Genomic DNA, 27,565 nt, shown 5'->3' with positions numbered 1-27,565 from the left:
CGCTCATCAAAACCATGCAAAATGAAGACTCCGCCCATCTCCGTGGTGCTGGCACCAATAAGCCACCACAGCGTGACGCTGCAGTCATTACAAATGAAAACAAAACGCAGCCCCTAGTGCGCGGTGCAATATGAGAGGGACATGCCACGTGGCTGAACCCTGAAAACAGCACGTGACAGAAGCCGGACACAAAGGGGCACATACTATGTGCTGGCCTTTGAGTGACGTGCCCAAAACAGACAAATCCATGGAGACAGAAAGACATCAGGGGCGGGGGTGGGGGGTGGGGGGAAGGGGGGGTGGGGGTCGGGGAGTGGCGCTAGCGGTTGTGGGTTTCCTGTCGGGGTGACGCAAATGTTCTGGGATTAGGTTGTGGTGAGGGCTGCACGGTTCTGCAAACATGTAAAAGAGCCCCTGACATGTACACTGTAAGAGAATGAATATTATTGTCTGTGAATTTCACCTCAATATGCCGCTAGGCAGAAAAAAAAGGTAAAATACAAGTTTTTATGTAAAAAGTGAGCACAACTGTGCTCACAAACAGGCTGGCATTCACCCAGCGCACAGACATACCCAGCTCTCGACAGTGTGGCTCATCGCCCAGGCCCAGCCCCCACCCACACACGGAACAGCGAGGCATATAGGCCTGGAGTGACGCGGGGCCACGGGGACCTGCAGCAGACACATCAGCCAGCCCTACCCCCCTGCACCCCATGGCGCTGTTGCCCAGGTGGAGGTGGCACTCCCAGGCCCATCAGAATGCAAGGCGATGGGACCACACGCTGCCGCCCTGGCCTGGACCCCAAGCCTGGCCCAGAGCTCACCCCACAGCCCCAGACGCCACATCCCCCTGGGGCTTTGTGGCCGAATAGCTAAGTACTGGCAAGGAGATGACCTGCCTCTGAACCGCCGGCTGTGCAGGACCACCTGAGTACATAGCCACGCCCATGCCACCCCAGGCCAGCACACGCCACAGGGCCACTCATTTCTGGAAATGCCTGGGTGACCAGGAAGCACAGTTGTCATTTATCTGGGAGGAAGTGACAGGACCAGGGACACAGATTGACCCACCAAGCTTTACCCTAAGCCCACGTATCAGTGGCCAATGGGCCTGTCCCGCTCCTCCCTCCTGGCATCTTGCTGCCCCTCTGGGGGCTACAGCCCCACACTCCTGCACCCCCCAAAAGGGCCATGCTTAGCCTAGGGGAGAGCATGGAACACGGGGCCAGTAGTCCCAAGCCCATTCACATGTGCTCTGGGGCTGCTTGGGGACAGCCAGCACCAGTGAGGCCAGCACGATAGCCTGAGGTCCCTGCCCCACAGGCTGCACCCACAGCTCCCTGAACCCTCCACTTGTCCCTTGGGCAGGGGCAGCTGTCAGCCTTGGATGGGTGGTGCACCCTCTGCCTCTCCCGAGGCCGAGCCAGCGGCTATGCCTCAGGGTCCCGTTCCAGCAAGTCCAACAAAGGGAGGAGACAGGGTGACCACACAGGTCCAGCTGCCCAGCACAGCTGTATGGGCACCCGTCTGACTCTCAGAATCACCTCAGTCTGGAGAATAAACCAGCAAGAAGGGTCCAGAGTGCAGGTGCCCTCCCCATCCCCTTGGAGAGGCTATCCCCCCAGCAATGCTGGCTCTGGCCCCAGGATGGCTAAGCTGAGCATAGCCACCATCCAGGCCGGGCCAGAGGCAGGACTTGTTTCAGAGGCACCGCTCAGCCGGTCGGGGAGCCCAGGCCCCGCCCAGGCCGGGGGCTGGGGAACCCCTTCCCCCCTGACACGAGCACCCTGGGCTCGGCTGGGCTTCCCTGAAGGACCCTGGGTCAGGTGGCTGAGACTCAAGGCTCAGCCTGCGTCTTCCTGGCCCTGGACTGAGGGAAGGTTCCTCATCTGACGTGAGGTCCCATGGGCCACACAGGCTGCCATGAGGTGACACTGGGGTGACGGCAGGAGCAGTGTTACCAGCGTCCTCAGGACCATTGCTGCTGCCTCAGTGAGGGGGCAGAGTGGGCAGGCCAGGAGTGCTATGCCAGCACAGGCAGCCACACCTGCAACCCAGCCCGGCCACACTGGGCAGGTGGGGGCTCCAGGCCATGATTGGCCGAGCGGATGCCCTGCCAGTCAGGCCCATAGCCCGCCGCAGCCAAGGGAGACGTGGGCGCTGAGATGGCAGATGCATGGCCGAGGCGGCACCATCTCCAGGAACTGCTTTGTCACTGACTTTCCAGGTGCTGGTTCTTGCCCAGGAGGCTGGCGGTTGCCATGGAGACAGCCTGTGGGGCTCAGCCAAAGACGCTGCTCTCGTCTCCCCGCCCACATCCACCCTGGGCTGGGCAGGCAGCACCGGCCAGGGGCCAGGCCCTCCCTGCACTGGAGGGGTCTGGAGACTCAGGCAGCCTTGAAGAGGGGCTCCCACCCCCGAGAACACACCCGGCAGAGCATGGCACCGCATCTCATTCAAGCAAAAACACCGTGGGCTATCTCCTGCATTCCAGGGACTGTCAGAGGTCAATGCCATTACCCCCACCTTCCAAAGCAAGAAACAGGTTCAGGGAGCACGTCCAAGTGTCCCGGCTGCCTGCCCCAGACAAGGGGGAGCTGGAACCATCCCTGGTGCCTCTGTCTGCATAGTGACACACACTGACACACGCTGAGGGCACACACACGAGTGTCACAGCCCCTGCCCAAAGCACAGGAGACCCAGGCACGTGTGGTCATCCTCCCCAAGCACTCCCCTAAACAGGACAGGTGGGGACCCCGCAAGTACAGCACGGAGTTCAGACCTCAAACTCCTTGGGGTGCAGTGGGCGACCCTCGCACAGATGTGTTTACAACCCCTCATGCCGGCCTCCCTGACCCTCGCCACCCGCCGCCTGTGTTGGGAAAAGGTGGGCCTGCGCGTGCACAGGGAGTCCTCAGGCCAGCTGCAGTGCTCTGTCCAGCTCGCAGGACGCCTGCTACTTTGGTCACGTACAGCAAAGCTCTGAACAGCGAGCCCCCCATGACCTAGGACACTCGGCAGCCAGGGAGAAACCAGGAGCAGATGGCCTCAGACCCTTCTTTTTAGGGTAAATCTTACTCCCGCACGTCCTGAGGGCCCAAGGAGCTAGTGGGTAGGAGCTTGAACTGTGGCTCAGCTACAAGCCCATCAGGTCCCCAAGGGGCCCAGACTGATTCTGAGTCTCTCAGGTTCCAGTCTGTAAAGTGGGGTGCACTCCGCCAGCAGTCAGGAGTCCTGGCTGGTCTGGCGAGGGGAACCCCAGCCTTCGACTCTCACCCGCAAGTAACAAGGCAGAGCACCCCTGTCCCCTGGGGGTCAGGATCAGAGACCACATAATGCAGGTTCAGATGAGACACAGAGTCTCAGAAAATAATGTGAAAATGCCCAGGCATCCATCAAACCTCATCCATCAAAAACCAGGAACATCTCAAACTGAATGCAAAAAGACAATCAATAGATAACAGACATTGGCAGAGATTCTGAAGCAGTGATGACAAAAATGCTGCCACAATTACAGACATGCTTGCAAAAAACAAACGAGAAAGAATCATCAAAGAAATAAAAGATATAAAGATGAATCTAATGAAAATTTTAGGACTTAAAAATACAATAACCAAAATGAAAAGCTAAGAGAATGGGCTCCACAGCCGAACAGAGGAAAGATTCAATGAACTGAATAAAAAAACAGGAGAAATTACGCAGTGGGAACACCAGACAAAAACTAGGCTGAAAGATGAAAGGTGAAAGCGGAGAAGGAGTACGGGAGCCCAGGTCTTAGGGGACTGTAAGAATGGAGGTATCAGAGTCCCACAGGAAAGGGCAAAGAAGGTAGGGCCAAAACAGGACCCAAATGCCTAGTGCCTGACAACTTCTCAAATCTGGCAAGAGGCTTACACCTACAGATTCAAGAAGTTGAGTGAATCCCAAACATAAAAAGCAAAGAAATTCACAAGATATACCATCGTCAAACTTCTGAGAACTAAAAACTAAGAAAAAGTCTTGATTGTGACAATTGGAAATTTGAAAATGGAATAAATTGGGTGGTAATGGAATTATTTTCTTAGGTATGATAATGTTATGTAGTTATGTAGACCAGTGTCTTTGTTGTTGGAATATTAGGGATGAAGCTTCACAATACCTACAACTTTGGGGGAGGGGGAGGGAAGAGACAAAATTACCAACATAAGGGATGGAACAGGCTGTCACTGCGGACATCGAATGATAACAAGAGATTATACAAACAACTCCAGGCACATAAACTTCATAGTTTGGACTAAATGGGCAACTTCCTCAAATAAAAAAAATAAAAATAAAAGGCAAAAAACCCCACAAACCACTACAAATCGCTCACTGTGAAGTAGATAATTTGTAACCATTAAGGAAATTGAATCCGTAATGTTAAAACTCCCAAAAAAGAAATCTCCAGGCCCAAGTAGATCCAGTGCAAAATTATACCAAACATATAAAGAAGAATTCACAGTATTTCACACAATGGCTTCCATAGAATAGGATGGGGAGGGAACACTTCCAAACTCACTTTATGAAGCTTGTATGGTGTTTCCCCGAAAATAAGACTCGGTCTTATACTAATTTTCGCTCCAAAGATGCATTAGGGCTTCTGTTCAGGGGATGTCATCCTGAAAAATCACGCTAGGGCTTATTTTCTGGTTAGGTCTTATTTTCGGGGAAACATGGTATTACCCTGACACCAAAACCAGACAAAGGAAGTACCTAAAAACAAAACAAAAAAAACCAGAACAATAGCCTTCATGAATACAGATGCAAAAGTCCTTAACAAAATACTAGCAAGTAGAATTCAGCACTACATAAAAAGGAATTATACACCACAACTATGTTTATCCCAGAGACAGAAGGCTCACTGCAACCCAGCACAGACAGGCTAAGGAAGAAAAGTGGTGCGATCACACCAATGCAGAAAGAGCAGCTGATGAAATCTGACACCGATTCATGACAAAACCCTCAGAAAGATCGGAATAGAAAGGAGCTGCCTCAATTGATAAAGAGCATCTACAAAACCCTGCAGCTCACACTACTCTTGATGGTGAAGCTCCAAGCGTGTTCCTCGTAAGGTTGGGAACAAGACAAACGTCCCCTTTCACTACCTTTACTGAATACAGTTCCAGCACTGCTCATCAGTAAGGCAGAGAAAGGCAAGGAAAGGTGTTTGGACTGGGAGGAAAGAAATAAAACTACCTCTCATTTGCAGATGACAGATTTGTCTACATAGAAAATTCTAAAGAAATCGCCAAAAAAAACCCTTAGAAATAAGAAGTGAGCTCAGCAAGGTTCCAGGATTAAAGATAAACAAATATACAAAAATCTACTGCTTTTCTATACACTAGCAATGGCCACGTGGATACAAATGAAAAACACAATAGCATTTATACTCAGGTAAAAATAAAGGAAAAACTTAGATGCAAATCTAAACATGCACAGGACTTGAATCCTGAAAACTACAAAATACTAATAAAAGAAATCAAAGATCTAAATAAAAAGAGACAAACCATGTTCATAGATGTGGATACTCAACATAGTAAAGGTACCATTCTCTCCAAATTAACATACAGGTTTTATACAATTCCTGTCAATATTTTGTGTACATACTGACAAAACTATTCCAAAATTTATGTAGAAGCAAAGAAACTAAAATAGCTAAAACAATTAAAAAAAAAAAAAGAACAAAGTGGCAGGAGTGAGTAGACTTGATTTCAAGATGTATGAGCCCCCGTGATCCAGGCAGTGAGACTAGGGAAGGGACAGACGCACAGACCCTGGGACAGAGAGCAAGCCCCCACCTAGACCCACGCAGACACGCCTGGTGTTTGACAGAGACACAAACAATCCACTGGAGGAAATGCAACAAATGGTGCTGGTGCAACAGGCAAGAAAAAAAGAAAATAACCTCAACCTAAACCTCACACCTGATAGAAAAATTAACTCAAAGGGATCACAGACTTCCACGTAAAATGTAAAACAATAAAACTGACAGAAAAATAAGACACAGAAAATCTGCACGACCTATGGGTGGCAGAGCTCTTAGACTTAAAATCACGTGCTCAGTCCACAAAGGGAAACACAGATGCACTGGGCTTCATTAAAATTTAAAACTTTTGCTGCAAAAGTCCCTGTTATGAGAACGAAAGAATAAGCTGCAGACTGGGAGAAAAATTTGCAAGTCATGTGTCCAAGAATCCAATTAGAACATGAACAGAATATATTAAGAGACACTTCCCCAAGATGGAAACACAGACGGCAAACAGGCACGTGGAAAACATGTCCAACATCACTGTCCACTAGGGGAGAGGACATTAAAACAGCAACCACACATCACTGTACACCCATCAGAAGAGCAAAACTAAAAAACAGTGGCAACATGCAGTGCTGGTGAGGACACGGGGAACCAGGCCATTTGGGCAGGAAGCAAACGCTGCACAGTGTGTGGACACTGGGGTGCCAGCAGGTGGTCTCCTCAGGAAGGTATCATGCAGCCGCCATGAGGCCCCATAACTGCAATCTAGGGCACTCGTCCCAGAGAGGTGGGAGCGTGCTCACACAGAAACCTGCACGTGAGTGTATACAACAGCTTTGTTCACATTTCAAAACCTGGAAGCAACCCAGATGTCCTGCAGCAGGTGACAGATATTTGCGACCCACAGCCCGGGCCCAATGCCACAGCACTCAGCAGTAAGGGAAACCGGCGGCAAACCAGGCAGTAATCTCCTTGTCTTTAGAGAACCGTCCTGGGAGAAGGGAGCCAGCCCCAAGATGTATGGCTGCTCTTAGGTAATCTTCCTGAAATGACAAGATTATGGAAATGGAGGCCGGGTGACCGGCTGGGGGTGAGACAGACACCCAGCAGAGGGGCCTGTGGTCCGCACAGAGTGTCATGGACTGAATTACGTCCCCCCAAATTCCTACATGAAGCCCTAGCCCCCAGAGACAGGGCCCAAATGAGGTCACAAGGGTAGGCCCCCATCAGATAGGACTGGTGTCTCCCAGGCTGTCTCTGTCCCCACAGAGAAGAGGCCATGTGAGGACGTGGTGGAAACCCAGCCGTCTCCCAGCCAAAACGTAAGCCCTCCCCAAAGCCAGTGTGGACACCTTGATGTTGGACGTCCAGCTTCCAGAACTGAGACAGGACACGTCTGCTGTTCAGGCCACCCCGCCTGTGGCATGCTTTTACGGAGGCCGGAGCTGAGTCCTTCCAGGTCACAAGGCCATCGGCAAGCAAGTGGGGACGCTCGGGAGCCAGAGTAGGGTCACTTTTTGGGGTGAGAAGGGTGAGGAGAGGCCAGCCAGGTGGAGAAGGGGGTGGGAGTGGCAGAGGGGACGCAAACACCCACATTCTACGGGAACCAGGAGGGCCCAGCTCCTCACAGGCAGGGACAGCATGGTGTTAGCAGGGCTGAGTGACAGGACAGTCGAGGCTCGTTATATGCGCCTACAGACTGCAGATGGGTGGAGAGAGCCCAGAGGGCTTGAGGCTGCGGGGTGGGGGGCACAGGGTGGAGAAAGGCCTGTCCAGAGCCCAGCAGCCCCAGAGCCCGGAGGGAGGGGGCAGAGCTGGAGGTAAGCCTGTGCCCCGGTCCTACCCCACTCCAGGCTTAGACTCCAGGCCTAGCAGCACAAGACGACACCAGCGACCGCGCCCACGGCAGTGAGTGTGCAGCTATGGGCTCTGCACTGCGAAACGGGGACATGCTGGTGAGGTCGGCAGGCTGGGCCTGAGCAGGAAGGCAGGCTCCACGCTGCGCCTGCTCTCACAGGCGTGGACGTGGCCTCCTGTGACCTCTGCAAGTGACCAGCCACAGGACGCAGGAGGAGGCTTGCGGGCCTGGACGCCGTGGGCCCTGGGCCGGCCCAGCCACTGTGCAGGAGCCCTCCAGGCCCCAGAACTGATGGGCCTGGGGTCTGCTCCAGATGGAGTGCAGGCTCCAAGACATCTCCCAAGCAAGATGGAAACGTGTGTTTAAGTACAACAAGCTCCTTCTTGAATGTTGGCCGCTAACTTAGAGCCCATCTGACCCTCTGGCCACGCCCTTCAGCCCACCAGCCACAGACCCAAGAGATGGGGCAGCCGGGGGACCGACAGCCCCCCACCCGCCACTCAGTGCTGGACGCCAGCTGCCTCCCCAACCCCGCCCCACAGAACTGGGTGGACCCTGGGCCGAGAATCCAGCCCGCAAGGCCCAGGGGCTCACTCAGAATAAAACTGGCCACTGTGGCCTGGTCATACTCCCTGCAGCTCAGATGTCAGCGGCTCTGAGAGTGGGGTGGGGGCCAGGCCTGAAAGCTGCAGAAGGGGGCTCTGAGCATAACTGCAGGACCTCCCACACCCGAGACCAGCCGGCAGACCCTGGGCTGCTGGAGACCGCAGCCGTTAGCAGACGCGGGGCCCACAGAGGTGCAGTTCCGATGTACCCAGCAAGCACCAGGCACCAGCAGGCAAATGTGTGAAGAGCAGACCACCCAGTCCTGCCCCCCAGAGAGCCCTGGGCACCACATCTGCCTTAGGGATGAGCAGCCCAGACCTTTGTGAATGACAGTGTCCTCTGAAACCTGCCACCCTTCCCCCACGGTGCCCCTGTCCCGGGGGAGACCTGTGACATCCAGCCAGGCTCCTGCACTGGGCCCTGCGGCCACAGGTCTGCAGTCTGCAGTGAGGACAGCCGATGTTCCCTCAGCACTGCCGCGTTAGGTGGCGTGTAAGAGGCACCCGAGTTGTGCAGAGCCCCCCAGCCAGGCTCCCCAGGGACTCCCCCACCCCCACCCCCCACCCCCACGGGAACGCAGAGCCCGAGAGTGGAGCCCAGCAGCACCAGAGCCTGAGGACTGGGGCCAGCTGCCATAGCACAGCTCAGTGCAGCTGAGCTCCAGGCCTGGGCCCGGGCAGTGTGGATGCCCTGCCCAGGACCACCAGGCCTTTGGGGCTGATGGGGGGCTCTCCCCCCAGCTACACCCTCCTCACATGGGGGTCAGCAGGCAGCGCCCAGGAGGAGCTTGGCTCTGGCTCTACCCCCTCAAACACAGGAAGAAGGTGGGGAGTGAGTGGGTCCCGTGTAAATACCCACCTCCCTCTGGTGGCACAGCAGCCAGCATGGGGCTCCGGGCCAGTGCCCAGGCACCCGAGGCACAGTGGGAGGCCACAGTCAGGATGGAGGCAGCTGAGGGCTGGCCCAGGTGGTTCCTCCCCACCCGGGCCAAGTCCACCGTACGAGCAAACTTCCCAAGGACACCAAGCCCAGGAGGGTCTGCAGAGCCATCTGAAGGATCAGTAATGATGCCCCTGGAGAGGCCCCACCCTGACAAGCCCCTGGAAGGAGGGTCCCACAGCCTCCCTCTGCTCTCCCTTGTCAGAACCCCACCCCCTCCCCCTGGTCCCAGCTACATGCTGAGGAGGCCGTTTCCAGCCTCAGGTGGGGATGGGAGAAAAAGTCCAGCAGCCCCCTCCTGATCGGGCACGGAGGCCCCCAGCAGCACTCACAGGCCTGGGGAAGAACCTACATGGATCTGGTCCTGGCTGTGAACAGGACACTTCTTGAGTGGTGGCATTTAGTCACGCATGACGTCAGCCCACTCAAAACCACGTCGCTGGTCACTCAGACATGGTGTCTCATCACCTCACACTCGGACACCTACATCCAGGTGTGAAGTCACTGGTCACCCTTGGCCCGTCCTTCCCCAGGGCGGGTGTCCCCTGCCTGGCGGCCTCCCCAGAGCGCTCTCCTGTGCCTTCCACCACCTGTCCCATCCAGCAGGAGCCCCCACGCCAGGGTTGAGCTTCCCTCCCGAGCAGCAGCCTGCAGGCTCTGTCCTCGTCCCACAAGAGGCCCAGTCCAGGGAGGGAGACTCAGCTCTAATTACATGTCCTGGAAAGAAACCCCAGTTTAATTTGGAGTAAAACGAGAAGCTGTGGTTGGAAATGTCCCCTTGGGGAGCCACCTGCCTGAGCGAGGACACATTTGTCTGCTGTCCCCAAAGGCCAGCAAGGAAAGCCCAGGCTGGGGCCAGGATGGGGAGGAGACAACTGAGACTTTGGGGTCCTAGGGCTCTCTGCCAGCAGGAAGATGTACCCAGGGTCCAAGGGGACCCTGAACGTGTCCTGAGTCCCAGCCAGAATCAGGACCAATGGGTGGGGTGGGGGCTTTGAGGGAACTGGGAAGGTGCAGGTGACGACGTGGGGACAGCACGGGGGGCCAGTCATAGACAGGCTGGGGACATGGCTGCCAACCCCATGTGCACACATTCAGCTCACCTCCCGTTCCTGCATTACGGACACAGACCTAAACTGCCGAGTCCTGCTGAGGTCGTGCAGTCACCGCCCCTTGCCACTCCAGGGCTTTCTGTCTGCCGTGGTCCTTGCCTCCTGGACCACGCCCACCAGCACTCAGGCTGCAGCCCCCACTTAATAAAACCCTCCTGCCCCTCCAGCCCCACTGCCACTGGCCCAGGCATCTCCCTAAAAGGCAGAGTCCACTCCCAGGGAGCCGCTCCCAGCAAGTCCACCCCAACACCCCCGTCAGGAGCCCACCGCGCTCACAGTCTCCAGGCCGTGCCCAAGCACATCCCCCGCTCGAGAAAAGCATGTACTTCCTGAGTCGCTGTCCACCTCACTGGCCACCCCACCTGCAGACCCTGGGGCCCCTGGGCTCAGGCGTGGGCAGCGGCTCCTTTTGCCTCATCCCAGGTATCCTGTCTGGTGTCCGGCTCTAAGACCATCGACACACCTGCAGCCACAGCCTGTCTCCCGATCTCCAGATGGCTCGTCTTCGCGTGTCCTTCAGGAGTGACTATGGTGCTGAGGGCTTCTCTGACTAGCTTGCAGCCCACGCTGCCCTCCTAACCCCTTTCTATACCCAGCGGTCTGCACCACCTGCACCCCCTGCCCCCGGCACAGTGATGTGGCTGCGAAGAACTGCAGCCAAGCAGGGCGGCAGGAGACACAGACGGAGCAGCAAACATCCCACACGAGCCAAGTGCACAGTTACAGAGGCCGTAAGCACTGAGAGAAAGCAGCGGGGCCGGGAGAATGCGCCCCCAGAACCCAGTCCACAGGCCGGCCATTGTTCTGGCGTCCTCAGCTCCTGGCAGAGGCTCAACTAATCTTGAATAAATGAGTGATTGACTACAATGAACGAGTCGGGGGAGCATCAGAAGAGGGCAGCTCAAGCAGCTGGACAGAGGCATGGACGGGAGGGCAGATGAGGATGGGAGGGGGATGAGATGGGGTGGGGTGGGGTGGGGAGGGCGCGGGCACAAGGACTGCCTGGCCCTTCGCTCAGTGCCCTGGAGCCAGGACCACACATGCTGCACCCCTTCCCAACACCAAGGGTGCACCCAGGCTGAGTAAAGGAGGCTAAGAGGCTTCCCCAAGGCAGGGGTGGGCCCGTCCCATCCAGGGCACCTGCCAACACCTGCACACCAGCCTCAGAAGCAAAAGAGACCCCAGCTGGCCTGGAGGTGGCGTGGGGAGGGTGATGGGGCATGGCCAGGCAACAGGGTTTCCCCAGCCAGAGCCCCTCTCCACCCCCCGCTGGCATCCAGTCCTCTGACCATCAATTAATTAAACCCTAATTAAAAACAACAAAGTAATGAGAAATAACGTCCCCCCATGGCTACCCACAGGGACCTCAGTTCAGGAGGGGTTAGAGTTAGGGTTCTTCCCTGGATTCCCCATGGGCCACACTCACTCACCCCAAAACAGACCCAAGGACTCCTTCTACCATGCACACATACTAACACACATGCATGCACACACACGCACACACACATGTTCACATCTACACACATGCGTGCACACATGTGTGCACATGGGCACACAAGTGAACACATGCACACTCATGCACACACACCCACATATGCATGTGTAGAAAGTATGCACGCGCATGCATGCAAACATGCACACACATGCACACACGTGCTCACATTTGCGCACACACATGCACTCACAGGTTCATGAGTCCCATGTGTCACAAGCAGAAGTGATGGAGCAGCTCCCTCTTGGCCAGCCTGTGAGCCCCCACGAGACAGCACTGCCCTCCCACCTGGGGCCCCTCCCAACCCAGTGCCACCTCCAGGGATGAGCTGCAGAGAGAGGGAGCCTAGAGAGCATTGGTGCCAACGCCCAGCCCTCCTGCAGACAGAGAACAGAGATTCTGTTACCCAAACAAGAGACACAGAACAAGGCAGAAAAGAGAAAGAGGCAGAGAGAAGGAGAAAGTTAAAATAAAATGACACAGAGAAATAGAGACAGAGAGGCAGAGAAGAGAGAGAGGGTTAGAGAGGCAGAGGTTAGAAATATTGAGACAAAAACTGAGAAAGTAAGACAGGGAGACGGAGAAGGGAGAGACAGGGAAGGCAGCACCCATTGAGGAAAAGACAGGGCAACAGAGATACCGAGCAGGAAGAGATGGACAGAGGGGGGGATCTCCAGGGCAGGAGTTGGGGGGCGGACTTAAATCTCAGGACCCTTGGGCCCCTCCCGAAGGGGCTCCCAGAAAGGCGAGCCCATCCTGTTCTCTCTCGTGACCAGGAGCGTGGTCAACAGGCAGAGGGAGCAACCCAGAGTAACCCAGCCTCAGAAAGCGTCTTGCAGCCGTCACTGAGGGACCCAGACTCCCTGGCCCTGGAATCAGACGTGCTGGTTGGAAGACCCCGGGGTCCTGCTGAGGGGCGGGTGTGACGGGCTCCTCAGCTGCCCTGCGCCGAGAGCCGGCTCAGCACCACGGACAGCGTCCCGGAAGGGAGGGGCGGCTCCCAGGGGCCCAAGCGCAGAGCACCCAGTTGCTTCCCCAACTCATTAATTTGGCAGACTCCCTGACCCCTCCTGGGGGCCTGCCCCAAGCCAGGCTCTGGGGACACCCTGAAAAATAAGACACACTCTTGTCCTCAGGGACTCACGTCCAGAGGGAGGGAGAGAGATGTAAACAGCCAGCGACACTCCCTGACACCCACTCAGTGCCCACAGGACGGTGTGAGCGACCTCCTACAGGGGCCACACTCCTCGCCCCCAGCCTTCTTCTCCCCACCATCAATGGGACCACAGGAGTTCCCAGAGCATCAGGATTTCAGTAAACCCGCCCTGATGCCACCCCCACTGTGCAGCAGTGAGCGGGTGCGCTGGGGACAGCAGGCAGGTGCAGATGGGTCCCTGGCACCGCAGAGCCACACGCGCCCCACCAGGCTCCTCACTCCATCCCCTTCTCAGTCATTGTGAAAATGGAACAGAAATCAGTTTCCAAGAAAATCTATTAATTCCGATTTCAGTGGTGTCCATGCCATCAGTGCTGGTGACAGGCTGATGCCACCAGCCCAAGGACCAAGGGGAAACACGATGCAGGACCCAGGGCTTCCACAGTCATCTCCTCTCTCCCCTGCCTTCAGCCCAAACACCTGTGCACATGCCTTCACCTGCACTGAAGCAGGTTGGGGGCTCCTTGGGCAGCATGTGTCCGTTGGGAGGATGGAGGCCCAGCCACAGCCACCCTGCCCGTGCAGCGCTCTGGGCTCCAGTGGGGCTCTGAGCCTCCCAGGGCCACCAGGCTCCAGAAACAAGACTGCAGTCCCAGTGTGGGGTGGGGCCCAGGAGCCTCAGGGCAAACAGGTTCCATGGAGCAAACTCCCCAGGCCTGACCCCACCCACCCCCGGAGGGTGACCAGAGCTGAGCCCCAGGCAGGTGGGGCCACTGAGACCACAGGTAGCTCTCAGCGAGGAGGAGCAGGGCGCTCTGCCCGCACTCCCGCCCTAGCCCAACCCCAGGCCACCTTTCCAGACCCCCGGGTCTGTTGTGAGGTATTGGGAGCCATTTGAGGAACAAGTGGAGGGCGGGAGCCATGCACATAGCTGGCTGTTCACCAGGGCTCAGGAGGAGCTTTCCAGCTGGACCCCCCTGCAGAAAACAGCTCACACACACAAGTGCCTCGCCCAGGTTGAAGACGGCCAGGCTAGAGCCCAGCACTTTACAAAACCAGGCCCTGGAGCCCTCCTCCGAGGGGGCCCCACCCCTGTGATCCTGGCAACAGATTCGCCCAGGAACGGCCCCTGGCCCAGGAAAGGCCCCTCACCCCCCTCTACGGCAGATTGGGCACCGTTTGGTCCCGCACACGGATTTCCCACACACACCAGCATCGGCTCACCCGCGCCGTGTGGACACAGCTGCCCAGCCCCAGCCCCACACGGGGCACAGCCCAGGCGCAGCCACCTACCCCGTCAGAACCACCACAAAGTCCATGACGTTCCAGCCGTTGCGCAGGTAGGAGCCCTTGTGCAGCACGAAGCCCAGGGCGACAATCTTGATGCCGGCCTCGAAGCAGAAGATGCCGATGAAATAGGGCTCCGTGTCGTCCTGCGAAGAAGCACAGCGCATTTGCCACTGCGCCTGCCCCCACCCCACTCGGGGAGGTGGGAGGGGCCCGGGGCCACCAGCCTCCTGGCCTCCAGCAGACAGGTCTGTGGGGGCCTGTGGGCTTGTCCTGCACTGACCGGGCAATCTCGTGCTGTTTCAGCCCCATGCTAAGTGACACAGAAGCACTGAGAGATCAAGGGGCTGGGCTGAGACCCACAGCTTGTCTAGGGCACAGCCACACTCAGAGCCAGAGGCCTCCTGGGCCTGGGCCTGGGCTCTGGTCACTGCGCAGGTGGCCTGGAGGACACCCCAGGCCGGAGAGCAGCTCAGGACCCACCGATTCCCTCAGCACACTTTCTGGACAATCAAAGTGTGCAGGTCTTGGGAGCCTCAGGGAGCCTCTGGAGGACGAGGCGTCCAGCCAGGCTGCATGGAAAGCAGTTCCTGGTAGAGGGACAGTGTGAGCAAAGGACGGAGAAGAAACAGCAGAGTAGCCTGTCCCCCACCCCAGGCTGCGTCTAGTCACTCAGCCCACACAGCACTGTGGGGTCAGGCAGACACAGCTTGGGGACGCCGCCACACGCACAAGGAACTGTCCTTGGGAAAGCCACTCTGCCCGGCCGACGAGGGGAGGGCCGGGCTACCTGAGCGTTCCGCCAGCTCCCACTCAGGACCAGTGGCCCATGCTTTGCCCTCCCCTCCCAGGGGCCCTCAGCCTGGGCCCCCTGACTGGCAGCTCTGCCTGGTGGAAGCTGACAGCGCTGGGGGCCCAGTGTCCCTCACAGCCCCTTCCGCATCCTGCCACCCTGATGCTGACTCAGGACAGGACTCCCGCCTCCCAGGCTTCTGGTCTAGTTAGTGGGATGGTGCCCTCTCCCCCTCTGCCTCAGGGGAACGGCTGGATCTGCCCAGAAAGCCTCTGGACAGACAGGAGCCCGCCCAGAGCTGGGCGATGGGCGGGGCCCCACCCTGGACCACATGGGCTGGTTTGGAGGAGGGTGGGACTGCAAGCTAGGGGCTCGGCTGAAGGCCGCTGGGGAAGGTGATGGTGGCTGGGAAGTGGAGCCCAGGGACAGGGAGCTGTGGCGGCCCCACCCTGGAGCCGGCTGCCCTGTACCACCAGCCCCCACCTGCTCCCCTGGCAGCTGACCAGCTCCACACCTGAGCCCTGGGCCCACACCGCCCTCCTCTCCAGGCCCAGCTATGTCCAGCCTTCAGTCCATCCCACAGGCACACAAGGCCTGTACATGCACACTGGACTGGGGTCAGCCAAGGGCTCCTCAGGCCTCCGGACGGGCCCAGGCTGAACAGTGCTGCTCCTTTCCCCAGCAGCTCAGCCTCAAGCCCTGGAGGTGTGCCCACCCAGCAGGGGCAGCCTGAGCCTGACCTCTGTACCGCAGGGCGGCCTCACTCTGCCCCCTTTCCCACCTCGGGGCCTGTGATGGCCGGGAGGAGGGAGGCTCGGGGCCCACACCGAGCAAGGAATGGGGCTTCTTCCAACACTGCTCGTCTCCACTGCAGTTGGGGAGAGAGGCTTGGACAGAATGTGGGCAAGCGCCTCCACGACAGGCTGCCTCCCCTGGCCTCCAACAGCTCCCTCTCAGGATCCCTCCCTCTGCTCTTCCTTCTCTCTACTCCGAGGCTCACCTCCCCCCCAAACTTCACCCTCCCCTCTGCCCCAGCCACTCCAGAGACCCTGCCTGGCATCCTGACTGTCACAGACTCTTTGTTTCAGCAGGGCACAGCTCGTGGCACGAGTGGGTGAAAAGAATTCAGGACGTTTGGGAATAAAGCCCGGGAAAGGAAAGCTTCCTGTGGGAAGAGGAATGCTGCCCCAGGGGAAGCAGAGCCAGGAAGCCAACTCTGAAGGCCAGGCGGACAGATCCAGGGCCACACTGCAGGAGCAGAGGCCACCACAGCCCTGCAGGGGAGGGTGGCGCCAGAGCACTCAGACGCTCAGGCCCGGCATGCTGATCGCTCGCTGTGAACACTCCCCACGCCCAACCAGGTTTAGCTCTTAGTTTCTTAGATCAACACCTAAGGCCGTGAGACTGGATGGCCCATTTGGGGTGTACCGGTAGCTAGTGGCACAGGCAGAGCCGACCCCTTCCCCACCAGAGGCTGAACTGGTTGCCCCAGTGCTCCTGGTCCTTGAGGGAGGTGTTAGCTGCCTGCCTCTGCTGAAGGAGAGAGGAGCTACCGGAAGCTATGCTCAGCTGCAGACGCTAAAGGGTCTGGAATCAGACAAGCAGCCGCGGCCCTCAGATCCCCTCCACCCGCTCCCTCCACCCCCAGCACCCGCCACACTCACCAGCCGCTCGGACATGGGTGTCTTATCCCCTTCGGGGAGGTGCTGCTCCAGTGCCAGAACGATACAGTTGGCGATGATGGTGGCCAGGATCATGTACTCAAACGGAGTGCGTGGGTTAAGGACTGGCCGGGAGGCGCCATGGGGGGGGGGGGGCAGGCGAGGAGGCCGAAGCCGGCAGCGCGCAGTGCAGCACACAGCCAGGCCGCCTCCGGGGGCTGAGAATGACCAGGCCCGGACCGCCCCCCACTCCCGCCCTCACGCTGGGGGGCCGCCGCGAGGCGGGGCCTCTCCCTCCAGCGGCGTCCGGTAGCCCCTCCGCACGTCCCGGCGGCCGTCAGCACCGTGGACAGCGCCACCCGACTCCGCCCGGCTCTCGAGCTGGGAGGGGAGGGGGCGGTGTGCCCCCTGCGCCAGGCTGGAGGAGGGACCCCGCGCAGGCGCACACTGCTACCTTAAAGGCACACGTAGCCACATGTACCTACACAGGCACGTGAACATACATGTCCCGAGAGTCCCGAACGCACGCACACACACGCAAGCACCTGCAGCCAGGCACGCGCACGGGCTCGCGGCCACCCAGGGCTCACACCCACACACACACGGATTCGCCCTCGCGTGCCCTCCAGGCTGGCCGCTCGCTCAGCACCCGAACCAAGTGAGCGAAGGGACGAGTCCGGGGACAGGGAGCTCTGCCCAGCGTCCATCCCGCTCCCACAGCCGGCGTCGCCACGACCGCGCACACGCGCACACGCGCACACATGCACACGCGGCGAGGAGAGGGGCCCTGGAGCCCCGCCCCGCCCCCTCTTCGCCAAGCCGTCCCGGAGGCGCCTCTCCCCAGGTCGCAACCTCCGCCCGGCCCCGAAAAGATGGCCACTGGGTGCCGCACGCGGCTGGCCCCGGGCCCCCGCCCAGCCGCCCCTCCCAGACCCGGCGGGGCACGGACGCTGGACGCTGGTCGCCACGCCCGGTCCCGGTGCCCACGGCCGCCCGCCCGCCCGGCCAGGCCCCCAGCAGGATATGGCCACTCGGTGATGCGCTTGGCGTATTTGCGGACGACGTTGTCCTCGCTGAAGACGAAGAGCGAGCGGTTGACGGTGAAGCAGTTCTGTCTCACAGGGATGGGGTTGTACAGCGCCATGGTTCGCGCGCGCTGCGCGATCGACTGCTTGTAGAGGACCCGCTGGCCTGGCTGCAGCCCCCCGGGGCCCGGGCCGCCTGGCCCGCCGGCCCCGCCGCCCCGGGCCCGCTCCCCGCCGCCGGCGCCCCCATAGCGGCCACCCAGCTCGTCCCCGAAGCGGACCATGGCTCCCGGGCGCCGCGGGCATCCCCGGCCCGGCGGCCCCGGCAGGGAGGGCGCGGGGCGCGCCAGACGCTCAGAGCGGAGCCGCGGGACCAGCACGGACCTCGCCCGGCCCGGCAGCCACCGCACCCGACTCCGCCGCCCAGCACCACGCCCTATAAGGGGCCAGTCACGTGGCGGCGGCCGGCCAATCCGCGCCGCCCCACCCGCCGGGATCCAGCCCGCCCCGCCCCCAGCTGGCCACCCCCGCCCTGTCCCTGTCGCCGGGTCCCGCCGTCAGCCCTCGGGGCTGCGCCTGGTCCCCCGGGTCCTGCCCCGCTGCGCCCCAGGCCTGGGCGGGCGCGATGAATGTGCGCCCTCGGTGCTTGGGGCCTTGCGCTGGAGTCGGGCGCTGGCCAGATGCTGAACTGGGCGGCTGAGGCCAGGAGCTGGGCGGGGCTGGGAGTTCTCGACGGCTGTGCTGAGCAGCCCAAACAGACCCCTCTTTTCCACCCGGGAGGCATCACCAGCCGCGCCATGCTCCAGCCCAAATGGGGGAGGGCGGGCCGCTGGTTTCCCACCTCACTCGTCCCAGCGGCCACATCATCAGCTCCCTTCCCCCTCGCTGCCAACCAATAGCCTCTTCCAAGAAGATTGTGGCTCCTGGGCCTCCCCTGTCTTCCTTCGGTGTCTTCGACGTCCTTATAGAGGATGCTTCCAACTCCCTGGTCTCGGGGCTGCAGGATGCACAGCCCTTGTCCTGGGGCCTCTCCACCCTCCGTCACACCCAAGCCTTCCCAGCAACAGGCACCCAATCCGCTCCAAAATGCAATTCCGAGAGTCAATCGGTCCACCATCCATCTAATAAAACTTGAAAGACAGCCTGTGTGGGCTATCCATCCATCCACCCATCCGTTCAACGTCTCCACCTAGCACCTATTAGATGCCAGGCACTAGGCTCCCCGCGGGGTGACAGTCTCATACAAGGAATGGCCGGTGTTCTCTTGTGCTATGTCAGGCACCCATCTACTCCATTCACACACAATTTGCTCACTTGGTTTTCACGACATTCGGACATGGAAGCTTTCCCGAATCACTCCCAGTGAGTGACAGAAGAGGTTAGGCAAGTGGCAGACACCGTCACCAGTATGCGCAGAGCAAATCGATCCCGCCAGCAGCAGTGGAGCAGTGAGTACTGCTAGAACAGAGCGAGGAGACCACATTGCTAGCCAGTGGAGGCGGCTTTTCTACGACTGGGTCACAGAAGACCTCCGGCAGGAAATGATCCCTGAGTGGACCCGAAATGTTGCAGCAAAGTGAAACCAGGACACTGGGGGCAGAGGCCCCGGGGTGCCAAGCTGTGGGCTCCACCCTCCACCCTGAGCCCCGGTGTCACCTGACCCCTCTTCTGAAAGGCTCCCTCTGGTGGCTGTGTGGGGTGTGCACGGGCAGTCTGCATCATGCAGGAGGTGACCTGATTCCCAGCTACCTGGGGTTTAGACAGTGCAGCTTAAAGCTCACCTAATAAAAACTGGCAAAGGATGCCGTTTCAGGAGTGCAGACTTGTTCCATCGCTGCCGCCTCCCATGGTCCCCACATATACTTTTTGTCCTCATGCGTGTCGCTTCATGGCCCAAGGTGACAGTCATTGCAGAGGCATCACATGTTTACACTGTGATCTCCAACAGGAAGAAAGGCAGGCATGAAAGGACATCCACTTTTAAGAACAAATGTTTTCTCAGAGACTCCCCAGCAGGTTCTCCCTAAACTCTCATGGGCCACCTGGCCACGTGCCACTCCCGCTGCAGGAGGCTGGGGAAGTGGGTGATGGCACAGAGGGTCAGGACTGCCATCATCCAGAGGGGGGCACACAATGTCCCCAAACAAAATCAGGGTTCACGCACGTGGGAAGTGGAAGGGAAGTCAGGAGGGCAGCTACCCATAGGCCTGTCACAGAGAGAGACGGAGGCCAGTTAACGGTGTCCCACAGAAGCCCGAGAGCTGGTGTGCTCTGGGCAAGGGAGGCCACGCGCAGTGGCTGCCCTGCTGAGGTCCTGGCCATGATGTGGAAGCAGCTCTGGACGTAAGCAGTGGTGGGTGCCGGTCGTTACTGAGATGGGCAGAGCTTGTTGGCCACAGGGTGGGAATTAAGAACTCCGTGTCTGACACACAAGTGGAGACGTTGAGGAGGCAGCTGGCTATCACAAGGGAGGCTCCGGTGACAAGCCACAGCAGGAGAGACGAGTCTGAAGCTGTGCTGCACATCCGTGCCTCCCTGTCTATGTGTGGAGTGCACACATTGGCTGGCTCCCGTGACCTCTGGCTCCTGGTTGCACCCAGCAATGGGGAGCACAGCACGCCCTGCAGAAAGAAGACTGAGGTCAGGGAGTTCGTCCCCCGGCTCCCTCCTGCAGGGTCAGTGGGGTATAAGCTGTAACACTCAACTGAGGTCCCAACTCCGGTCAGGCCCCCTCTGCAACCTCATTGTTTCTCTTGGGGTTCCAGTTACTGCTCCTTGCCATTTCTGCAGGCCGAGCAGTGCCTGGGGGTCATTACTCATCTCCCTTTGCTAGACCTGCACAAATCAAGGCAGACAGTCCCTTCACTGTGCCACCCTGCCAAGCAGCAGCCTGAATCCCAAATCACCACCACCCAGGGATTAGGGTAGACAAAGAAAAACGAACCTCTGGCACTCCACAGGTCCAGTAGATGAAAAGGAGATGGAGAAGGACCAGCCTGCATTTGGGAGGGGAGGGATCAAGAGATGCAGTGTCCATGGCCATGAGACAAGCGTGTGTGGAAAGAAAGATCACGGTCATCTGCAAAAACTGCCTAGGGATCCAGGGAGATGACGGCCAACGTTCAGCCTTCTGCAAAGGAATAAAGAGGTGCCTGTTACCTTGACAAGCAGTTTCCAGAAAGGAGAGGTAAACAGCCTTTTAGTGGATACAAGAGAATGACTAACGAGGATGTGCACACAGCAGGTGCATAGTGTGATGGGTGAGGAGTGCACACAGCAGGTACACGTGATGGGTGAGGAGTGCACACAGCAGGTGCCCACGTGATGGGTGAGGAGTGCATACAGCAGGTGCTCATGTGATGGGTGAGGAAAGCACACAGCAGGTGCTCATGTGATGGGTGAGGAGTGCACACAGCAGGTGCTCATGTGATGGGTGAGGAGAGCACACAGTAGGTGCTCATGTGATGGGTGAAGAGTGCACACAGCAGGTGCTCATGTGATGGGTGAGGAGTGCACACAGCAGGTGCATAGTGTGATGGGTGAGGAGTGCACACAGCAGGTACACGTGATGGGTGAGGAGTGCATACAGCAGGTGCTCATGTGATGGGTGAGGAGAGCACACAGCAGGTGCTCATGTGATGGGTGAGGAGTGCACACAGCAGGTGCTCATGTGATGGGTGAGGAGAGCACACAGCAGGTGCTCATGTGATGGGTGAAGAGTGCACACAGCAGGTGCTCATGTGATGGGTGAGGAGTGCACACAGCAGGTGCTCTGTGATGGGTGAAGAGTGCACACAGCAGGTGCTCTGTGATGGGTGAGGAGTGCACACAGCAGGTGCTCATGTGATGGGTGAGGAGTGCACACAGCAGGTGCTTGTGTCAGGTGCATTCTGCCAAGTTGGTGCCGACTGAGTGGAGCAGTGCAGGTTCGGGTGCTGAGTTTAGAAACTGGCGTGACATGGGGCCTCCAGTGTGATGTGACGATGAAAGAAAAACAAGCTGCTGGTGCAGAAGGACTCGGTGGGTCTGGGCCAGAGCACCTAGTGCAGAAGGGAAGAGGGTCCCTGCATTGTCACCCGTGGGATGGCAGGAAGATGGGGGATGAGGGCTGACTGGCGGTTGCTGTACTTCTCCCTTGAGAAGAAGACAGGACAGTCGCCTGCGTGAGGCGGGCATGCCTGTTGGAAGGGGCTGGGGCGAGGGGCATGGTGAGAGTCACCCATCCCAGAGCAGAGAACCCACTGAGGGACGGGGTGACAGCTAGCGCTGTGGTTAGTGCATCTCTGGGAGTGCGGGGCTGGCACCCCCGACGGCACTAGTCACGCTCCCTGGGCCTTCAGCTCCCCGTCCCACCACCACGACCTCAGTGTCTTCTCCCCTCAGCAGGGCCCCCTGGTCCCTCGCCCGTCTCCTAGTCACCCAGACACTGAGGAAGGTCACACAGTGGGGAGACTGGTGTCACCCAGGAAGTTCTCGGGCGTCCCCGAGTTGGTCCTGCCTGGGCTTAGCGATGGCATTGTAACCACACGTGTCCTGGGAGCTCAGAAGCCAGGGCCCTCTGACAGCAGCTGTCAGCTCCTGTCCCTACGTGTCACTGCCCTTGTTTCTGTCCACTTCACTCAAATATGACTGACACCTACCACTGTGCCATTCGATGCGTGTACATTGCAAAATGCCACGCCCATCACCTAACATGGTTGCCTCCCCTTTTTGTACTGAGAGGCTTGCGATCCACTCACAACTTCCAGTACCCAGCACAGTGCTGTCACCGAGCCTCACACTAGATCCCCAGAAGCTACTCATATGACACCTGGATGGACACCTGCCCCTCTGACCAACCGCTCCCCATCACCCACCTCCCAGCCTGGCACCCACCACTGTCCCACTGTGTGAAGTGGACACTTTAGATTCCTCGCTCTGTCTGACCTGCCACCGCGATGACCTCCAGGCCAGCTGTACTGGCACAAGCGGCTGGCTTTCCTCCCACCAGGGACACTGGACAGATGCCCCTCGCCATCCTCAGCCACTCAGCCGTCGTGGACACAGGCTGGTTCCATGTCTTCACACTGAGGGACACTGCAGTGACCACAGGGTGCAGGCAAGTCTCATGAGACCCTGGTTCCACGTCCTTCGGATCCACCCCCAGAAGTGGCATCACTGGGACACACAGGCTCCACTGTTAACTTTCTGCGGAAGCTTCATGGTTTCCACAGCAGGGCCACCACTTCTGTCCTTGCCGAGTCAGTACAAGGGTCCCCTCCTCTGCACGTCCTCGCCAGCTCGGCACATCCTGTCTTCTGGTGGCAGCCACCGTGGCAGGTGTCATGGCAGTTTCGGTGCACATGTCTGAGTGACAAGATTTCTGAAACAGGCAGCGGCAACGACTGTTCGCGACACTGAGTATTTAAAGCCACTGCATGCACACTTTATAAAATGGTTAAAATGGTAAATTTTGTTAAGTGAACTTCAGCTCGATCAGGACATTTGAATGAAACATGTAAATATCTTAAAGCCACGCCCTCAGGGCCCCTCCCATGTCTTCAGCAGCACAGCCTCCCTCCTGGTTGCTGGACCAGCCAGCTTCTGTCCTCAACGCACTGGCGTCCTTCTGCTCCCTCGGCCACCCCAGCCAGCGAACCCTGGTCAGACGCAGTCCCTCCACAGTGTCGTCATGGCTGCCAGCCCACCTTCCTCTTCGGCCTCGTTCATTTGACATAGGCACTGCTGGCCCAGTCCCTCAGAGGAGCCATGTGCTGTCCTTGTGCCCGGACAGGATAAGCCAGCCCACTGGGCTGGGGCCACCTGCTCCCACAGCCCAGCACCCGAGACCTCCCGACTCTGCCCTCCGCTCCCTCGTGGAGAGGAAGGCCGAGAGGACGAGGCAGGTCTGCGCTGGCCCCCTGCTGTTCGATGCAGGGCGACCGTCGCAGACGTGTTTGAGAAGCCCACCCAGTGCAGTGCCCTTCCTGCCAGGTCCAGCTGCGAACCTGCTCTTGTCGCCGCCTTCTGTCCACTCACCCAGCCCATCCAGCCACTGGCCCAGTCAGGTCTCAGCACCCAGTGCGGTTCTCAGCACAGCTCTGACTGCGTCACCCTCCCCCAGGCCTGTGCCCGCTCCTCTCCAGCCTCATGGCTCACCTGCGAGTCTGGATGCCTCCTGGCCGGCACTGGGCACCCACTGCCCTGCCCACCCCATTTCAGTTAGTTTCTCCATTCTGAATTTTGGAGGAGGGAGTGCTGCCATGGGGACGGTCCTGTGCTTTGCAGGAAGCTCACAGATCCCTGCCTCTCCCCACTAAATGCCACGCTACCCCTCCATGCGACAAGCAAGTCTGTCTCCAGATCTCGCAAATGTCCCCTGGGGCACAGAGTGGTCCCAGTTGCTCTGTCTGGGAGTTCCCATAGCCACAATTCCAGCACAGCTCTGTTTCCAAGTCCCAGACTTGGGGTATATTTGTTTCTGGACATTTCCTTGGAGAAGTGGACGGAAGGAAATTGACACATTTGCAAGGAAGCTGGTCTGGAAGAGCAAACACATAAACGGATGAGGACAAAGAAAGAAGACAATAAAAGAACAGTCCCAACAATATAAAAGTGATGATAATCCATTACATATACCCCCTCGAGAAGAAATTCTCAATAAGTTGATGCAAAGCAAAATTACCAGGAGAACAAAAAGGGCTTTATAGTGTGGGAAGCCCAATTAGCTACCAAGCCTGGAAGCCTCCACGCTGCTGCACATGGAGGCACCTGGGACACCTACAGACACCTGGCCTGATGATGCTGCATGGCCAGGGGCGGAGAACTACCACCTTAAATGTAAAGACTGCCAAATGGCTTACAGAGGATTTGAAATTCTTACAATGCAGAAGCAAAAAAAGCACTCAAAAGCTAATATGTATTTTTAAATAACCCATATTAAACAAAGTAAATAAACACACTTGGAAAATGGTATCAATGTGTAAGACAAAGGATAAATGTTCTTGATAACCACAGAGGTCTTTAGGTCAATAATAAAAAACGTGAACAACGTTCTCCGTTCCACTGAGAACGGAAAGTTGCCTCGTAGAGAAAAGCGCACAGACTCATGAAAATTTGCACCCACACAACAGCAAGGCAGCATTTCCACAGGCAAAGGCTTCAGAGCTTCGAGGCTCCAATGGAACTGCTCGTGAGAATGAGGAAACAGCTCTCTGGCATCAGGCTGCCTGGGATTCCGCTCACGGCGCTGCCACGTTTAGCTGTTCCCATGGCCTGAACGTCTGTCTCATCATCTGGTCGGGAGAAGCACAATCCCCAACAAGTAGATTATTGTGAGAATTACATGATCGTGTTTGCAAAGCACTTAAAACAGTGCCTGGACCCAGTAAGCACTGTTTGCAATAAGAGCTGTTTAAAAGGTTAGGTATTGTTCTTTTCATCAATATAATTTTACATAAAAGGTTTGGAGGAATATTCATGAAACCGTTAACAGTGATTAATTGGAAGTGGAATTTTAACTCTTTTTCTTTCTGTACTGCACTTACAATTGACTTTTTTATTTAAAAACATAAAACCATAAGAAAATAGGATACACATATGAAAGCGATAAACCGATAAAATAGTGCAACAGAATAAAAAGGTGTGTGTGTGTAAACAAATCTAGTAGATGAGATTTAAGATTTGTGGGAAAGATTAGTCAATAAATCGTACTGAAATAATTGGCTTTCAATTTGTAAGAAAATAAAACTCTATTATTTTGCTTCTGGCCATGAAGCAATTGGTATTAGATAGCCATCCTGCCATAAAAACTATAGAACTGGGCAAAAATACATGAAACTATTTTCAGACATTGGACAACAGGAAGTGCAGGACACTTTTTTCCTGGAGAAAGAAAAACCAAAGCTGAGCCTCAGAAAGACCACATGTTGAGTGTAGAGCCAAATGTGTCCTAGACTGAAGGCTACTTTAGACCTTCCGTAAAAAGCTTTCAGAAAAGACTTGAGATGATTAAGTCACTACTTTCCGGAACAAAACCCAATGCCCTCCAAAGGAAAACAAAATCCAGACATTTAACAACATAGCATTCACACTGTGCAGCATCCAATTGAAAAATTATCGAACATGAAGTTTAAACGCATGACATAACTAGGAGAAAAATCAGTCAACAGAAACAAAACATGAGAACACAGAATCAACATATAGAGATTAAAAATAGCTATTACAAATGTGTTCAAAAATTTAAAGGAAAACATTAACATAATGAGGTAACAGATAGTGAATCTCAAAAGAGAAATTGAAGCTAGAAAAAACTAAAAACCAAATGCATGTCCAGAATGAAAAACTATGACACCTTAAAAGTTTACTTGAGGGGCCGGCCCGGTGGCTCAGGCGGTTGGAGCTCCATGCTCCTAATTCTGAAGGCTGCCGGTTCGATTCCCACATGGGCCAGTGGGCTCTCAACCACAAGGTTGCCAGTTCAATTCCTCGAGTCCCGCAAGGGATGGTGGGCAGCGCCCCCTGCAACTAAGATTGAACACGGCACCTTGAGCTAAGCTGCCTCCCGGATGGCTCAGTTGGTTGGAGCATGGGCTCTCAACCACAAGGTTGCTGGTTCAATTCGACTCCCTCAAGGGATGGTGGACTCCGCCCCCTGCAACTAAGATGGAACACAGCACCTTGAGCTGAGCTGCCACTGAGCTCCCGGATGGCTCAGTTGGTTGGAGTGCGTCCTCTCAACCACAAGGTTGCCAGTTCAACTCCCGCAAGGGATGGTGGGCTGTGCCCCCTGCAACTAGCGACAGCAACTGGACCTGGAGCTGAGCTGCGCCCGACACAACTAAGACTGAAAGGACAACTTGAAGCTGAACGGCACCCTCCACAACTAAGACTGAAAAGACAACAACTTGACTTGGAAAACAGGCCTGGAAGTACACACTGTTCCCCAATAAAGTCCTGTTCCCCTTCCCCAATAAAATCTTTAAAAAAAAAAAATTGGGGAGCATTCAATTAAAAAAAAAAATTTTACTTGATAGGCTTAAAAGTATATGTTGCACTGAAGAACTCCACCGATTTCTCATCAGAAACAGGCCGTCAGAAGGCAAGAGAATTACCTCTTTAAATACTGAAAAGGGAAATTAAACTTTCCACCTAGAAGTTTATACCCATTGAAATAACCTTAAAAATTAATGTGAAACAAAGACACTTGTGAACAAACAAGAGATGAGGTAATTCATTGCCAGAAAATCTGTGCTAAAAGAAATATTTTTAAATTTTCTTTCATGTTAAGGAAAAACGACAGCAGCTGGAAATTTGGATCTACAAAAAAGAATGAAGAGCAACAGGCACTGTAAATATGTGTATAAATACAAAACACCCTTTCACTTATTCTTTAATTTGTTTAAAAGATAATTGATCTTCAATTTTAGGTGTGACATGTACAGAGTTTGGAAGTCAACACTCCCAGCATTACAGTAAGAAGAAAGCTGAACAAACTGAAATTAATGACTTTTCTTGGACCTGTCAGAAAACTGAAATCCTAGGACAAACCACACCCTGGAAATTTTGAGACAAAAAATACAGATAATCACAGCCAAGGTCAGCACATCTGGGGCAGAAACTGCTGGAGCCATAAATTGGTAGAACCACCTAGACAGCAACTGGAGGCAGAATATGTACCAGGATGAGAGTGAGAAACTCCTGGGGGCTGGCGTCTTAGAGGAGCCCCCACACGTTTGGAACAGCACCAGATTCTCACAGTAAAGAGCCGAGGGAAAGCCTCACATTTTGGTGGGGGAGGGAAAGGCAACCACTGGAAAGCTGCCCGGAGGGTTCTTCTAAGCAAACCCTCTCAGAGGGGACGTTTACCAGACCCTGATCCCATCTGC

General features: G+C 56.6%; 1 protein-coding gene across 1 annotated transcript in view; it reads right to left on the bottom strand.

The window, feature by feature from the left end:
* CACNA1B (calcium voltage-gated channel subunit alpha1 B) overlaps positions 1–17,983 on the bottom strand; it is a 158,929-nt gene extending 140,946 nt beyond the window's left edge. Inside the window, 3 exon segments of the mRNA XM_033123225.1 lie at positions 14,227–14,366; positions 16,678–16,783; positions 17,700–17,983. Of these exon segments, the coding sequence (XP_032979116.1) occupies positions 14,227–14,366; positions 16,678–16,783; positions 17,700–17,983 (530 nt within the window).
* Positions 17,984–27,565: the final 9,582 nt, after the last annotated feature.

This window comes from Rhinolophus ferrumequinum, chromosome 12 (assembly GCF_004115265.2).
Source record: "Rhinolophus ferrumequinum isolate MPI-CBG mRhiFer1 chromosome 12, mRhiFer1_v1.p, whole genome shotgun sequence".
In the NCBI taxonomy this organism is placed as follows: Eukaryota; Metazoa; Chordata; class Mammalia; order Chiroptera; family Rhinolophidae; genus Rhinolophus; species Rhinolophus ferrumequinum.
The sequence above is the reverse complement of the archived record's forward strand: the minus strand, read 5'-3'. Positions and strand labels throughout refer to the sequence as shown.